This window comes from Electrophorus electricus, chromosome 8 (assembly GCF_013358815.1).
Source record: "Electrophorus electricus isolate fEleEle1 chromosome 8, fEleEle1.pri, whole genome shotgun sequence".
Taxonomy (NCBI): domain Eukaryota; kingdom Metazoa; phylum Chordata; class Actinopteri; order Gymnotiformes; family Gymnotidae; genus Electrophorus; species Electrophorus electricus.
In genome coordinates this window covers 884,417-901,658 of record NC_049542.1, presented here as the reverse complement: position 1 = coordinate 901,658, position 17,242 = coordinate 884,417, and the positions used below count along the sequence as shown (strand labels likewise).

General features: G+C 45.7%; 1 protein-coding gene across 8 annotated transcripts in view; it reads left to right on the top strand.

The window, feature by feature from the left end:
• Positions 1-16,139, top strand: part of LOC113590314 (laminin subunit alpha-2-like) — a 124,339-nt gene extending 108,200 nt beyond the window's left edge. For 7 of the 8 annotated variants that reach the window (XM_035528978.1, XM_035528976.1, XM_035528980.1 and 4 more), the window contains 14 exons: positions 1-11; positions 562-682; positions 874-1,086; positions 5,353-5,504; positions 5,674-5,850; positions 7,964-8,159; positions 10,666-10,725; positions 11,583-11,695; positions 12,277-12,466; positions 13,063-13,221; positions 13,642-13,795; positions 14,553-14,683; positions 14,804-15,026; positions 15,494-16,139. The exon at positions 1-11 is cut by the window's left edge and continues 128 nt beyond it. In XM_035528978.1, coding sequence (XP_035384871.1) covers positions 1-11; positions 562-682; positions 874-1,086; positions 5,353-5,504; positions 5,674-5,850; positions 7,964-8,159; positions 10,666-10,725; positions 11,583-11,695; positions 12,277-12,466; positions 13,063-13,221; positions 13,642-13,795; positions 14,553-14,683; positions 14,804-15,026; positions 15,494-15,648 — 2,055 coding nt within the window. In that variant the 3' untranslated portion in view covers positions 15,649-16,139. The remainder of the gene's footprint in view (positions 12-561; positions 683-873; positions 1,087-5,352; positions 5,505-5,673; positions 5,851-7,963; positions 8,160-10,665; positions 10,726-11,582; positions 11,696-12,276; positions 12,467-13,062; positions 13,222-13,641; positions 13,796-14,552; positions 14,684-14,803; positions 15,027-15,493) is intronic. The other variant, XM_035528977.1, reaches the window with a different exon arrangement.
• Positions 16,140-17,242: the final 1,103 nt, after the last annotated feature.

Here is a 17,242-nt window from a genome sequence, read left to right as displayed (position 1 = left end):
GACAGCTACAGGTACCCCACCCACATCCACCCCGCCCCACCCACTTTCACTCAGCTATGAGAACACACGGTAGCCATGACACATAACACACTGTAGCCATGACACATAACACACTGTAGCTATGACACATAACACACTGTAGCCATGACACATAACACACTGTAGCCATGACATATAACACACTGTAGCCATGACACATAACACACTGTAGCCATGACACATAACACAATGTAGCCATGACACATAACACACTGTAGCCATGACACATAACACAATGTAGCCATGACACATAACACACTGTAGCCATGACACATAACACACTGTAGCCATGACATATAACACACTGTAGCCATGACACATAACACAATGTAGCCATGACACATAACACACTGTAGCCATGACACATAACACACTGTAGCCATGACACATAACACACTGTAGCCATGACATATAACACACTGTAGCTATGTGATGCATCCACGGACGTAGCCTTTAACTGGTTCGATCAGGGCTGGATTAGTTATGCCTCAACGATCGGTTTCTCTGTTTGCAATGTGTCAGGCCTGGGGTGACTGTGAAGCGGTACGCTGGCTGTATTAAAGATATAGAAGTTTCCAGAACTCCCTACAACCTTCTGAGCAGCATGGACTTCACTGGACTGACCAAGGGTTGCTCCATAGAGGTCAGTAAGGAAAGGATGTTAGTCTCTCTCTCCCTCTCTCTCTCTCTCTCCTCACTGTGATTCTACCTTTTCTGTACCCAGGTAATATCTGTAAATATAAATTCTAATATAATAAATACCTTATATAAGCACAGCAGATGAAGGACATCTGTCAGAAACACCCCCCCCCCCCCTCTCTCTCTCCTGTTCAGAATCTGCACACTGTGAGTTTCTCCAGGCCGGGCTATGTGGAGTTGAGTCCTGTGCAGTTTGATGTGGGCTCTGAGATCACCCTGTCCTTCAGCACCAGGACAGACAGCGGGACCATCCTGTTCGGCCGAGGGGGGGTCACCACCCTGACCGGGAGCCGCCCGAACCGGAACACGGCCCAGAACGCTCGTCGCAGACGCAGGCAGACGGGCAAAGTGAGAGGATCCTCAAAACACTCCAGAAACACACACTCCAGAAACATGCACCCCAAAACACACTCCATAAAAGCACTGCAGAAACACACACTCCAGAAACATGCACCTCAAAACACACTCTAGAAACACACTCCAGAAACATGCACCCCAAAACACACTCTAGAAATGCACACTCTAGATACACACACTCCAACATGTACCCTGAATTGTATGCACATGCACTCCAAGACATCACTGACAAGCACACACACCCAACTGGTCAGTCCAGCCTGTCAACTCTACAATGGCACCCACATACGTCCCTGTGAGCAGTGCTTCAACGGCAATGGCACATCGCTCTACTGGAGTGGTTATTGAGTCTCACTGTATTATGATACACAAATTCTCACTAGATTATGCTACAATAAATCTCACTGTATTATGCTACACAAAGTAGCATAATCTTACTTATTTACACTGGCCAGCATGAACCAAGAACTGAGAAACTGTAGGTGACAGTCAGAAATTGGAATAAGACGAGAATGTGAGTGTGATGAAGTTCATCGGTAATATGCTTTAAGCCTTTGGGAGAAAAGCAGACAGATGCTTTTGTCCTGAGGAATGTGTCGCTTTTATTTAGTCGTCTTGGGTAACTACGCTGATCTGTATACGAGGTTGAGAAAGAGACACACACAGGGGCGGAGAGAGAGACAGAGAGACAGAGAGACAGAGGGAGAGACAGAGAGAGAGACGGACAGACGGACGTTAATGACCCCAGAAGGGTTGGCGGTTCGAGCGTTTGTCTCGCGGGAGAGTGATTGTCCACCGCAGTGTCTGGACGCGCTTCTGGACCTCCGGAAGACCGACGCGTCTCTCTCCATTTCTCCCTCGGTCTGTCCCAAACTCTTTCTCTCTCTCGCTCTCTCTCTCTGTCCCTCTCTCTGGCTCTCATCCGCTTTTCCTCATCCCTTCCTCCCTCTCCATATCTCTTTTTATTCTCTCTCTCCGTGAGAAGATTCAGGAGTGGCATATTAAATGTGGTGAGGGCGGCCGTGAGCTGCTGTGGCTCCTTCTTCCTCCCCTCTCCCCTCTCCCCTCTCCCCTCTCCCCTCGCGCTCGTATAAATAGATTTACGCGCCTCTCCTCTGATGGATGGCATCCAATCTGCGTCGGCCCTCGCGGGAGGGAGAGGGTCCGAGACCGTCACCTTTGGAAAATCATTACGGCTCGTAAATGAAGTGGATGTAACTCTCTCTCTCTCTCTCTCTCTCTCTTTCTCTACCGCTAGAGAGGGAGAGAGAGAGAGACGAGGAGAAAGAGTGGACGAGAGAGAGAGAGAGAGAGGGAGAGAGAGGGAGAGAGAGAGACGAGGAGAAAGACTGGACGAGAGAGAGAGAGAGAGAGAGAGAGAGAGAGAAGAGGTAGGAAGAGAGAGAGAGAGGAGGAGTGAGGAGAGAGAGAGAGAGAGAGAGAGAGAGACGAGGAGAAAGAGTGGACGAGAGAGAGAGAGAGAGAGAGACGAGGAGAAAGAGTGGACGAGAGAGAGAGAGAGAGAGAGGGAGAGAGAGAGAGAGAGAGAGAGAGGGAGAGAGAGAGAGAGAGGCGACGGTGGACGCCATGGCATCGTCTTTTGAGAGCAGAACCTGCTCATGCACACGTCCCTGCAATTTTGTCCCCCATTTCAAAGTAGTGAGGTGTGTGTGTGTGTGTGTGTGTGTGTGTGAGAGAGAATGAGTGAGAGAGCTCTGACATCGGTCGGGTTGAGCCAGACTGTGCTGGTGAGCTGACCCAGAGATGTTCTGAGAGCTGCTCTAAGCTTCCTGGACAGTGTGTGATTTACACCAACACTGATGTAGTGTGTGTGTGATTTACACCATCACTGATGTAGTGTGTGTGTAATCTACACCATCACTGATGTAGTGTGTGTGTGATTTACACCATCACTGATGTAGTGTGTGTGTAATCTACACCATCACTGATGTAGTGTGTGTGTGATTTACACCAACACTGATGTAGTGTGTGTAATCTACACCATCACTGATGTAGTGTGTGTGTAATCTACACCAACACTGATGTAGTGTGTGTAATCTACACCATCACTGATGTAGTGTGTGTGTGATTTACACCATCACTGATGTAGTGTGTGTGTAATCTACACCATCACTGATGTAGTGTGTATGTAATCTACACCATCACTGATGTACTGTGTGTGTAATCTACATCAACACTGATGTAGTGTGTGTGTGATCTACACCATCACTGATGTAGTGTGTGTAATCTACACCATCACTGATGTAGTGTGTGTGTGATTTACACCAACATTGATGTAGTGTGTGTAATCTACACCATCACTGATGTAGTGTGTGTTTAATCTACACCAACACTGATGTAGTGTGTGTGTGATTTTCACCAACACTGATGTAGTGTGTGTAATCTACACCATCACTGATGTAGTGTGTGTGTGATTTACACCAACACTGATGTAGTGTGTGTAATCTACACCATCACTGATGTAGTGTGTGTGTAATCTACACCAACACTGATGTAGTGTGTGTAATCTACACCATCACTGATGTAGTGTGTGTGTGATTTACACCATCACTGATGTAGTGTGTGTGTAATCTACACCATCACTGATGTAGTGTGTATGTAATCTACACCATCACTGATGTAGTGTGTGTGATCTACACCAACACTGATGTAGTGTGTGTGTGATCTACACCATCACTGATGTAGTGTGTGTAATCTACACCATCACTGATGTAGTGTGTGTGTGATTTACACCAACACTGATGTAGTGTATGTAATCTACACCATCACTGATGTAGTGTGTGTGTGATCTACACCATCACTGATGTAGTGTATGTAATCTACACCATCACTGATGTAGTGTATGTAATCTACACCATCACTGATGTAGTGTGTGTGATCTACACCAACACTGATGTAGTGTGTGTGTGATCTACACCATCACTGATGTAGTGTGTGTAATCTACACCATCACTGATGTAGTGTGTGTGTGATTTACACCAACACTGATGTAGTGTATGTAATCTACACCATCACTCATGTAGTGTATGTAATCTACACCATCACTGATGTAGTGTGTGTGTGATTTACACCAACACTGATGTAGTGTATGTAATCTACACCATCACTGATGTAGTGTGTGTGTGATCTACACCATCACTGATGTAGTGTATGTAATCTACACCATCACTGATGTAGTGTATGTAATCTACACCATCACTGATGTAGTGTGTGTGATCTACACCAACACTGATGTAGTGTGTGTGTGATCTACACCATCACTGATGTAGTGTGTGTAATCTACACCATCACTGATGTAGTGTGTGTGTGATTTACACCAACACTGATGTAGTGTATGTAATCTACACCATCACTGATGTAGTGTATGTAATCTACACCATCACTGATGTAGTGTGTGTGTGATTTACACCAACACTGATGTAGTGTATGTAATCTACACCATCACTGATGTAGTGTGTGTGTGATTTACACCATCACTGATGTAGTGTATGTAATCTACACCATCACTGATGTAGTGTGTGTGTGATTTACACCAACACTGATGTAGTGTATGTAATCTACACCATCACTGATGTAGTGTATGTAATCTACACCATCACTGATGTAGTGTGTGTGTGATTTACACCATCACTGATGTAGTGTATGTAATCTACACCAACACTGATGTAGTGTGTGTGTGATCTACACCATCACTGATGTAGTGTGTGTGAGTGGTCAGACATGTAATGTGTGTAAGGTTAGGTCTTTGTTATTTATAGCATAGCAGTAATTTACTTGAAGAATTCTGCTGTTATTTATTGGTTGCTATACGCAGACGTTTTGAACTCTGCACAGTCAGGGCCAGTAGTGACAGCACATGCTTCCCGAGCTGATGTGATCTTGGCTGGAGAGCATCTCTGCAGGCTGACAGTCTGACAGCTGTGATACTCACACTGACACTTTCAGGTCACGAGGGGGGACGTCTCTCCGTGCGTCGAGCTCTCGGAAAACAGATGAAGCTGTATTGGAGAGACAGTTTCAGTATAAGCACAAACAGGCAAACCAGTGTGGGTGTGCTGCGCTGCTCTCAAGTGTGTGCAGTAACAGAACTGTGCATGCAGCATCTGCAGGAGCTTCTGAAGGAAGGAGCCTCTTCAGGTTCCAGCAAGAACTATTTTAGCTGAGTGTACCACGCATTTGTTCTGTTTTTAAGCTCTCTCTCCCTCTCTCTCTCTCTCTTTCTCTCTCTCTCTCCAGCCTTACCTCTCTGTGCAGCTGAATAAGGGCTCCCTGGAGGTGTTGGTGTTTACTGGGAGCAGGAACCCCCGGCGAGCGCTCAGGAAGCCAGACGAGGGCGTCCTTCACGACGGCCGCGAGCATTCCCTACGCGTCCGGAGACACAGTGGAGGGTGAGTCCCCCCTAGCTCCATCTCTCCCTCTGTCCTCTCTTTCTTGCCTCTCTCTAGACTTTTTCATCAATTTCTGTTCCTCTGCCAATCTTTTCTCCCATCTGTACCTTTCTTGGGTCACTGATAGTAATCATTGTGTGTGTGTGTGTGTGTGTGTGTGTGTGTTCAGGTCTTTCTCAGTGCAGGTGGATGAGGAGCCCCAGTTGGAGCAGGCGTTTCCTAGCGACCAGCCCATGAGCATCCACAGGTTGTTTGTGGGTGGAGTTCCAGTGGAGATGGAGGCCAGTCTGCACCGACCGAATGTGACGTTCCAAGGCTGCATCTGGAACCTCCTTATCAATACTGTGTATGTGTCAGCTAATACACACGCATGCGCACACACACATGCACACATACACACATGTATGCATATTATATATATATATAAAATATATACACACATGCACGCACACAAACACATACCCACCCATACATACATCACTCACTTAAATATTAAAGTCACGTTTAACATTAAAGTTATGCTAAGTGTAATTTTCATGGCAATTAAAAGCAAATTAGCTGATCGTCACATGACTCATGACAACACACATTGTAAAGACAGGAATTAAACGCTGGTACTTAATTCAGCTCAGTGAAGGGCTGTTCAGTACATATTATCCTTAAGATAGCTTTACATTTACAAGTGTTGGGCAATAATATTAAATATAATATAAAAATATATAAGTTTAGATTGTTACATTTGTGTCCATGTTTACATTTAAAACGGCAGTGATAACTCTTTACAACACCCTTTTGTGTTGTTCCCATATTCAAACTACAAACAAACTTGGGCAGTAAAACCTAGAAATGTAAAAACATACAGACCTGCGATGACGCACTGGAGTAGTAGCCTAACACCTTGTGTCAGACTGTCCAGAGAGCGTGGGCTCCCCCTAGTGGTGCCCAAGTGCTATAACCGCAAACAGAAGCATGGGCTCCCCCTAGTGGTGCCCAAGTGCTATAACCGCAAACAGAAGCATGGGCTTCCCCTAGTGGTGCCCAAGTGCTATAACCGCAAACAGAAGCATGGGCTCCCCCTAGTGGTGCCCAAGTGCTATAACCGCAAACAGAAGCATGGGCTCCCCCTAGTGGTGCCCAAGTGCTATAACCGCAAACAGAAGCATGGGCTCCCCCTAGTGGTGCCCAAGTGCTATAACCGCGGGACAGAAGTGCTCCAGCCAAACAGGCCTGGGGGCTTGAGAAGGTTTTTATTGCCCTAATAAACTGATCCAGGCTCGTGCACTAAACTAGTCGCGCTTCGCCTCGTCGTCCGTAATGACGCGCCGTTCATCCCGACGAGCCTCGCGCATCGTTTCTGCGGCGCGTGCGTGCATTAACGCGGAGAGGTTGGCACAGTCGCGAGCCGACGTTTTTATATTTTTATTTTTTACCGTTCCTCTTGTGGTTTTAAATTAGAGGTCTCGTTTTGCCAGCGGCGCTGTTTTGACGTTAATAATCGCGGAGTTTGTCCAGCGCTAATGACCAGTATGAATCTCTGTCAGGAAGCCCTTGGACTCCGGACGCAGCCCGTTCACCTCCATTACGGAGCACTTAACAGCTCTGTCCTTCCTCAGAACTGTGCCCATTAGTCACCAGATTACAGTCGCATTACGGAACAGCGCGCACACACTCACACACACTCACATTCACACACCCATACACTCTCTCTCTCACACACACACACACACACACTCACACTCACATTCACATACCCATACACTCTCACACACACTCTCTCACACACACACACACACACACACACACACACACACACACACACACACTCACATTCACATACCCATAGACACACACACACCCCCCATACTCACATTCACACACCCATACACTCTCACACACACTCTCTCACACACACACACACACACACACACACACCCATACTCACATTCACACACCCATACACTCTCTCACACACACACACACACACACACACACTCACACTCACATTCACATACCCATACACTCTCACACACACTCTCTCACACACACACACACACACACACACACACACACACACACACACTCACATTCACATACCCATAGACACACACACACCCCCATACTCACATTCACACACCCATACACTCTCACACACACACACACACACACACACACACCCATACTCACATTCACACACCCATACACACACTCACATTCTCACACACAAACACTCATTCACACACCCACACCCACACATTCACACACTCACATTCTCTCTCTCACACACACACACACACACCCATACTCATTCACACACCCACACCCACATTCATACACACATACGCATATAAACACACATTCACAATGTTAGAGTGCCTGTGTGTGTGTGTGTGTGTGTGTGTGTGTGTGTGTGTGTGTGTGAGAGAGAGAGAGTAACTGTGCCATTTCTGTCAATCAAACAGCCCAGTGGACTTTTCTCATCCAGTGGCTTTTGAGAATGCTGAAATTGGGCAGTGTCCTGACTTTGCCCTGCCCCCTCCCCCACCTGACAAGGAAGAGGAGGAAGATGAGGATGAGGATGAGGAAAAGGGACAACCCAAACTGGAACACGTAGCCCCACCCATGGAGACTGTTAGGATACTACCTTCACCTTCCACGGTAAATGGCCCCTCCCATGTTAAACTACCACCTTCAGATGTTAAACTACCCCCTTGTGTTAGACGTTAAACTACCATCTTCACCTGCCATGGTAAATTCTGACTGAAGGGCTGTGGACTATGTGGGCATCGATGATGGAGTTTATTGTGCAGAGAGAGAGAGAGAGAGAGAGAGAGAGAGAGAGAGAGAGAGAGTGAGAGAGTGTGCGGGGGAAGGCTATAAAAACAGAGCAGTTTTCCAGACCATTAGCTTCAAAAATGGTCTAAAGACAGAAGATATATGGAGCCTGACAGAGAGAAAGATGGAGGGTATGAGTGAGAGAGGAAGGGAAAATGTGCGTTAGAGGGAGGGAGAGAGAGATGTGAGGAGAGTGTGCGAAAGAGAGAGAGAGAGAGAGAAAGGAGTATTTTATGAGGGGCCATTCAAGGCGTAATCAGTAAAACGCTTGCGCGCGCACACACAGTACTTGCACGTACGTATGAAACACTTGCGCATACACATGAAACATATTCACATAAATATTCTACTACTTACATTTGCATATGATAACTTATACTTGCCTACACACACACTTGCACATTCATTCACTGGTGCGTAAACACAGTTTAGCTGTGCTCACGCGTGTGTGTGTGGCCGCGTGTGTGTAAACCAATACAGCACGCTCCTGATAAGGTATAGAGCGACCTGACATTTGTTTAATCGTCAATGAGCTATATGTGCTTATAAACTCTTGATGAGTTATGGAAATTTGAAAATTTAAGATTGCAGATTATTGATCGGACATAACTACTATTGGAAATGATAAGTTTATGTGCTACGTTATCTTAGCCAATATTTATAATGAATGTCATTGATATCGGGAGTGTATTCTAATAAATGATGATGAGATATTTGTTCTGAATATTTCCTCACATACTGTAGGCCGATTGGAGGATACTGAGAAACTAACATGTGTGACATAGCCACATCGTTCCCAGCAGGTCTACAGGCTACACAACATATAATCTCATCACTTCTTAATACATAGTGTATAATCTCATCATTTGTAATTCAGTTAACGCTGGAATGTTTGAACATAACCTATCCAAACATAGTTCTCGCTACACTGTGAGTGTATTCCAAAATTTGCTTAAAATTCTTAATTCAAAGTGTTTTCTAACGTTGGGGAACCAATATGTTGTCAGTGTCAAACAATCCTTAGATCAATTAGTGAAGCTAATTAAACCCCAGATCCAAACACTGATTATATGATCCATAAAATGTACCATGGGTGGAGAGCGCTAGTATAGGAGTGTTATTATGAGTTGTACAAAATGTTGGTGGTGGAACTTTAAGAATATTCCTTCATTGGTGTCTATGATCTTCAAGCTGTCACAATGCTGACGCTGACATAACGATGTTTGTTTTGTTTTTTTGAGACGTGTCTTCACATTATATTGATGAGCGTGCTGTATAGATGTTAAATATTTGTCTTCCTGTTACAATTAAATGACTTCTGGGCGCAATGAAAATTGTTTTACACACACACGGCCACACACACACACACACACATGCAAGTATAGTGAAATTGTGTTTACGCATCCGAGAAATGAGTGTGTGTGTATATGCAAGTGTAAGTTATCATACGCAAATGTAAGTAGTAGATTATTTATATGAAAATGTTTCATATGTATGCGCAGATGTTTCATACGTATGTGCAAGTTGTGTGTGTGTGTGTGTGTGTGTGTGTGTGTGTGTGTGTGTGTGTGTGTGTGTGTGTGTGGGTGTGTGTGTGTGTGTGTGTGTGTGTGGGTGTTTGACTGATTTCGCCCTAAAGGGTCCTTCATCTTATTCTGCTGTGTTCTGCTCTCTGTTCTTATCCAGGGTTCTGTCATTAGCTACAGTCCAGTCGACAGCTATAGGCTTGTCTCTAGGTAGAGTCCCCGACACTGAACCAGGTGTGACCAATCACAGCAAACAGTTTGGCAGCACATCCATTGTGGGAGGAACCTACAGGATGTCTACACCTTTACCTGCAGTTTATATTACACAATCGCAGTGTGATTTCATCACCTTTGTGCCTGATCATAAACAAGACTTTTAGGAAGAATCATTAATGGAACCTGCTAGCCTGGTCCACACTGGATGCGGGTGATGAATGATGTTGACATGGAAATGTTGACATGGTAACGGTCTCATCATTCCCCAGGTCTATCACACGTGTCACAGTGCATCCCGCTGCTGGCCAATGGATGTGCTGTTCATATCGCGTGCTTCATGCTACCTTGCAGAACACCTGCCCTTGGGTTGTAATTGTGGAACAGCCATAACCAACTATGTGCTGTGTGGCATTTATCGTGTTTGTCAGACATAAAGGCATGCGTGCTTGTGGCTATGGCGCTCTCGCAGCAGCTGAATCTTACCGCGTGCTTGTGGCTGTGGCGCTCTCGTGACAGCCGAATGTCGCCGCGTGACGCCTCTGTACCGCTCACCCTCCTGCTCTTGCTCTGCTCTGCTTGCTTCTTAGGCCCCGCCCCCTGCTGAGGTCAGCCCCCTTTCTGAGGTGCCCGATGTCAATCAAAAAGCGGTACTATTATACTCACACACACATACAAACACACACACACACACACACACACACGTGTATACATGTTCACACATTCACAGAGACGTTCTGAGAGAAGTACACGCCTGTATACCTAGACATGTTCACATGCACACAAGTTTGGTGTGTGTGTGTGTGTGTGTGTGTGTGTGTGTGTGTGTTTATTTTTAGAAGTATTCAGATACCTACAAGGTCTGATTCAAGACCTTGTTTGGTTTAGGAGTGCTTTGTTTAACCTGTTTTCAAGGATGTGCACTGTATGGGTACTGAATGACGATATGATAGTTAAGTGTATTTCCACACATTGTACTGTTGTGCCATCTACTGGCAAACTTTTACACTCAAATGCACTCAAAAATCGATTTGTGCAATAAATATCGATGTGCACGAGTCACAGTTTACGGATTGGCTTTGTACATGCACAAGGAACACACCAAAAAGTAGAAGTGACAGGTTCTACGGTGACCTTCCTACATTCTGACCTTCCTACATTGTGCAAGCTGTGTGTTCCTCTCGAGTAGGGTTGTGCAGTCTGTTTCTGCTGTAAGTGTTTTCTCTGCTCCTACACACATTTTGAGAGCATTTGGGATCTGATAAAGTCACTATAATACTCCATGACCAGAACCTGGGAGCTTCTGGTGTGGACCACGTGTGTCCAAACCCAGTTCTGCAGAGTCTGGTGGTGGTGTGCTCCAGTACACCTGAGTGAGATCCTCACGCGTTCACCAAACCGTCAAGGTGGACAACACTGGTCTTCGCAGAACCGGGGACCAAAAGTAGCTCCAGTCAGTCTCATTGCTCGGATGTTTGAGTGGCATTGTCTTTGTCCAATCCCGCAGGTCCAGTGTGCGGCAGAGGCGGAGCCTGTGGTCTTGGAATTAGCAAAGCAGTTTGGCCTGTCACGGAACAGCCACTTGGCGTTCGAGTTCGACGACAAGAAAGTGAAAAACAGGTGCAAGCAATACGCCATCGCCGCGGCGTTTCCGTCTGTGCACACACGTTATTCACACTCTCTGTTCAGTTCAGAGTTTAGTATCCGAACGTGGAACTCTGGTCCGCTGTAGTCGTATCCGAGCATCTGTGTGTTTGTGTAGTGTTGTGTAGTGTAGTGCAGATAGTTTTTAATGGTCATCTCTGGTCATCTGTAGCTATTTTGATATTTATCCTCCACTGAGTTTGAAGTGAGCACTTAAAGGGCTCATTCTGCTGTCGTATACAACTAAGTGCTTTTGTGTTTGTGTGTGTTCGTGTGCACACGTGTGTGTGTGTGTGTCTGTGTGTCTGTGTGTGTGTGTGTCCGTGTGTGTCCGTGTGTGTGTGTGTGTGTCTGTGTGTGTGTGTGTCCGTGTGTGTCCGTGTGTGTGTGTGTCCGTGTGTGTCTGTGTGTGTGTGTGTGTGTGTGTGTGTGTGTGTGTGTGTGTGTGTGTGTCCGTGTGTGTGTGTGTGTGTGTGTGTGTGTGTGTGTGTGTCTGTGTGTGTGTGTGTCCTTGTGTGTGTGTGTGTGTGTGTGTGTGGGTGTGTCCCTCCCCTCAGCCTGCTGGTTGAGTTCGAGCTGAAGACCCAGGCAGACTCAGGCTTGGTGTTCTACATGGCGCGGGTGAACCACGCCGACTTTGCCACGGTTCAGGTGAGAGAGGGCATGGCCCACCTCAGCTTCGACCTGGGCAGCGGAAACACGTCCGTCAGCGTCCCGCGCATCATCAACGATGCCCACTGGCACAAGGTAGAGCCCCGCCCCCTCGCTGACGACCGCTCGCTGTGCTGGTTGACATGACATCAACATGATGCGTGCTCTCATACAATTCCAACCGTAAAAGTCCAGTAACTTTATATATATATATAATATATAAAAATGTATATCTTATATCTTCTATAAGATATATATATATATATATATATATATATATATATATATATATATATATATATATATATATATATATATATAAGATTGCAATGATTGATAAAAATGAAAAAGTTTTTCTTATTAATTTCAGAGGTTAAATTCATATTTTCATATGTTTTAAACATCACTGTTCATCTGTTTTATATTTAAACATTTTATTGCGTGATGCACATGGTGTCTCAATGGTGAAGGTACTGAACTGACCCTTAACCCTCAACCTGTGTTTAGTCATTGTAAGTTGCTTTGAATAAAAGTGTCAGATAAATGATGTAAATATACATATCCATCCCTGTGTTTGGCTCGTGTCGACCCTCTGCTCTAATTCCAACCATTTTGCTGTGTGTGGTGTGTGTGTGTGTGTGTGTGTGTGTGTGTGTGTGTGTGTGTGTGTGTGTATGTGTGTGTGTGTATAGATACGAGTATGGCGGGATAAGCAGCAAGGTATCCTGACTGTGGACAGCCGGTACTCCAAACACACTCTCAGTCCTAAGAAAGCCGATATCCTGGATGTAGTTGGGATGCTGTATGTTGGAGGACTTCCACTGAACTACACCACCAAACGCATTGGACCGGTACTAAACACACACACACACCGACACACACACGCACGCACACGCACACACGCGCACACAGAGAGAGGGAGAGAGACTCAAAAATACAGTCAAAATACAGCTGTCTAACCCAAATATAACAAGATATAATTTCAATAAATCTAATATGCATTAAATCAGTTTGGGCTACCTGCTGAACTGTCTTTGGTCACCAGAGGGAGCCAAAGAGCTCTTCATCGATAAACAATACGCCTCTTCTGAGGAAAAGCTCGCCCCCTGCTGAGTGTCACAGGTCTGACACAAGGCTGGCTGGGAATTCAGTAAAGGCTTTTGAATTTACTCACAGTGGGTCTGACAAATACTCCCCGGTATTTTGACTGTCTGTGTGTGTGTGTGTGTGTGTGTGTGTGTGTGTGTGTGTGTGTCTGTGTCTGTGTGTAGGTGGTGTACAGCATCGATGGCTGTATCAGAAACTTCTGGATGCAGAATAGGTCAGTAGACATGGAGAACCCGGTCTCAAGCTACCGGGTGGGGTCGTGTTTCGCCAACCCTCAGCCTGGCTCCTACTTCGATGGCACTGGATACGCTAAAGCAGGTGGGCTCTACTCACACTAAAACAGGTGGGCTCTACTCACACTAAAGCAGGTGGGCTCTACTCACGCTAAAACAGGTGGGCTCTACTCGCACTAAAACAGGTGGGCTCTACACACACTAAAACAGGTGGGCTCTACTCACACTTAAACAGGTGGGCTCTGCTCACACTAAAGCAGGTGGGCTCTACTCACACTAAAACAGGTGGGCTCTACACACACTAAAACAGGTGGGCTCTACTCACACTAAAACAGGTGGGCTCTACTCACACTAAAACAGGTGGGCTCTACTCACTAAAACAGGTGGGCTCTACACACACTAAAACAGGTGGGCTCTACTCACACTAAAGCAGGTGGGCACTACTCACACTAAAACAGGTGGGCTCTACACACACTAAAACAGGTGGGCTCTACACACACTAAAACAGGTGGGCTCTACACACACTAAAACAGGTGGGCTCTACTCACTCTAAAACAGGTGGGCTCTACTCACACTAAAGCAGGTGGGCTCTACACACACTAAAACAGGTGGGCTCTACTCGCACTAAAACAGGTGGGCTCTACACACACTAAAGCAGGTGGGCTCTACTCGCATATAAACAGGTGGGCTCTACACATGCTAAAACAGGTGGTGTCTGTCGTTGCTTGTAATAGATCTCAGGGTTAAAATCCCGAATGCTCAAAATGTACACACCTACGAATAAATGACAATGTATGTGTGTGTGTGTGTGTGTGTGTGTGTGTGTGTGTGTGTCCGTCCAGTGGCCACATACAGAGTAGGTAACGACATGTCAGTAGATCTGGAGTTCCGCACAAGCAGTAGCAGCGGAGTTCTACTGGCCATCAGCAGTCAGAAGATGGATGGCGTGGGCATCGAACTGAACAACGGCAGGGTGAGATGGAGGAAGAGAGAGAGGGGGGGAGGGGGGGTGGAGGAGGGGGTTGCCTTCTTGAAGGCAACAATTATAAAATGAAAAACCTAAAGTGTGTGTGTGTGTGTGTTCTCCCTCCAGCTCCTGTTCCATGCTGATAACGGAGTGGGCCGCGTCTCAGCTGCCCACCAACCTGATGAGGAGGCGGGGCTTTGTGACGGACAGTGGCATTCTGTCACCGCCCACAAGCTGAAGCACCGCCTGGAACTGATCGTCGATGGCAAGAAGTCAGAGGCAGCGAGCCCAGATGCCCGCTCTGCCTCCGCCGACACCAATGACCCTGTCTATGTGGGAGGATACCCCGGTGCGCCAGTCAAACCGTTGCCATAGTAACACTGTAGTAAAACACGACAGCCGTGGTTACATTTAATTGGGTCCGTCATGTGAAAGATTTGGTGTTACTTTATCCGTGATGCTCCTGCAGACAGCAGCATCCAGGTGTGGTTACCTCCACCAGGTGTGATAAACCTCCACCTTTAGAGATGAGTGAAAATGATGAGAAACTGGGAGAGTTATGGGAAGAGCTCTATTGCCCCATTACACCTGCTTTCTGTCTATATATGCAGTAGAAAAGGGTAGAAAATAGGTCTGAAATGCTGGGAAAATAGAGAGATTTGTGTATGCGCTCTATAAATGTGCAGCAAAAAAGATCTTTACATTCGGTCGCTTTCTCTCTCTCTCTCTGGTGTGTGTGTGTGTATGTGTGTGTGTGTGTGTGTGTGTGTGTGTGTGTGTGTGTGTGGTGTGTGTGTGTGTGTGTGTGTGTTACAGAGGGCTTAAAGCAGTTTGGCCTGACCATCAGCACCTCGTTTAAAGGCTGTATGAGGAACGTGAAACTCACTAAAGCAGGAAAGGTCCTGGAGGTTCAGCTGAACAAAGCACTGGACCTCAAAGGAGTCCAGCCTCTCACCTGTCCCACTGTATAGTTACACACACACACATCACACACATCAGTGCACATACACAGACACACACACACACACACACACTCACACACACATTGACATATACACATACATAGACGCACACACGTATATAAAGTCTCACATATCTTGTTAATTCAATATCATATGTGATGTTCTGGTGACATGACTATGAATCGAAAAAAAGAATCAAATGAAGACCCTTACCAAAGATTCATTTTGAATGTCCTCGCTGATATCCATCACCACAGCAACAAAAGTGGCCCTCCTCTTCTGTTGGCTCAGTGGGCTAACCAGCAACAGGAAGAAGTGGTGTGTGTAAGCGGACTGTTGGAGAGACTCTGTCACCTTTAGGTCCGACTCCAGTCACGGATGGTACCATATACCGCCATCGCTGTTTCAAACATACGTCCATTCCTGGGTTGCAATTAGATTAATTAAATCATTACACACATTTAATGCACCCCTAAAATAAAATGTTTATTTAACCTTGACGTTTTGTGATCATTAGGTGGTTAACAAACTAATTCTGACATTTTTGCTTATCTGAAACACAAAGTCCTGTGGCTTTGACACCATGAACTCAAGCCAATTAAAAATAAATGACTAAATAAATAAGATGGCGTTTACACGTGTTGAAAGCTGCAAATGTCCAAGGTCAAATAGTACATCACACACATTTAAGGAAGAACATTTAAGTTTGCCAACCCTGATACCATTATCATGGCACACCAACCAGTCCCGATACCATTATCATGACACACAAACCAGTCTGCCATTCCGGAGCTGGGTAAGTGTTTCCTCTGTTACGTCACACCGGATACGTGTTTATGAACCCAATCCGGGCTCCCATCCAGTGTCTTAATGCTGTGATCATGTCACATGCCCGAAGACGCTCCCATTTCTCACCAAGGCATCGTTAGCAAAACAAAAATGGCAGTTGTGAGGTCTTGTTATTGTTTAGCAGTTGGCAAATAATATTTCCTTCTCCAGCTGGTTGCCACTGTTGGGCACCTGAACAAGACCCTTAACCCTCAATTACTCAAGTTGTACTCAGTCATGAATGTAAGTAGCTAAATGCCGTAAAATGGAAATTAACGTGGTTTGTACTAAATGTACTAAAATAACGCCCTGGGAACACCAAACTCCTCCCACAAACTTCCTCTCACTGCTCATAAGTACTCTCTATTGATGAAATGACGAACCTGTGATACAACAGGAAACTGGTCCTTTTTAATCAAGTTTTTTTCCTCTACCCATTTAAACCTATTATAAGGAAAAAGTATAACACAGCTTACTGCACTATTACCGTACTTAGTATTGGTGTTCACAGTGAGTTAAGGGCAGCTTTTTTTAAAGTGCAAAGGTGAAAAGAGAAATTAACAATGATTGTACTGACATGTAAATGAGTGCAGAAATGACGTACACCGTGTTCCGCCTGAAAACATTCACAGGCCCGGCAGGCGGAAGTGAGCTGTGTAGAGTTTAGAGCAAAAGTCCAGCCCTTCACTGAGCCGTTCACTGAGTGTTGAAACAAGCATGGAGTGGTTGAAGTAGGATGAAAACAGGAGACATGTGACCCAGACTTAAGCGGGGA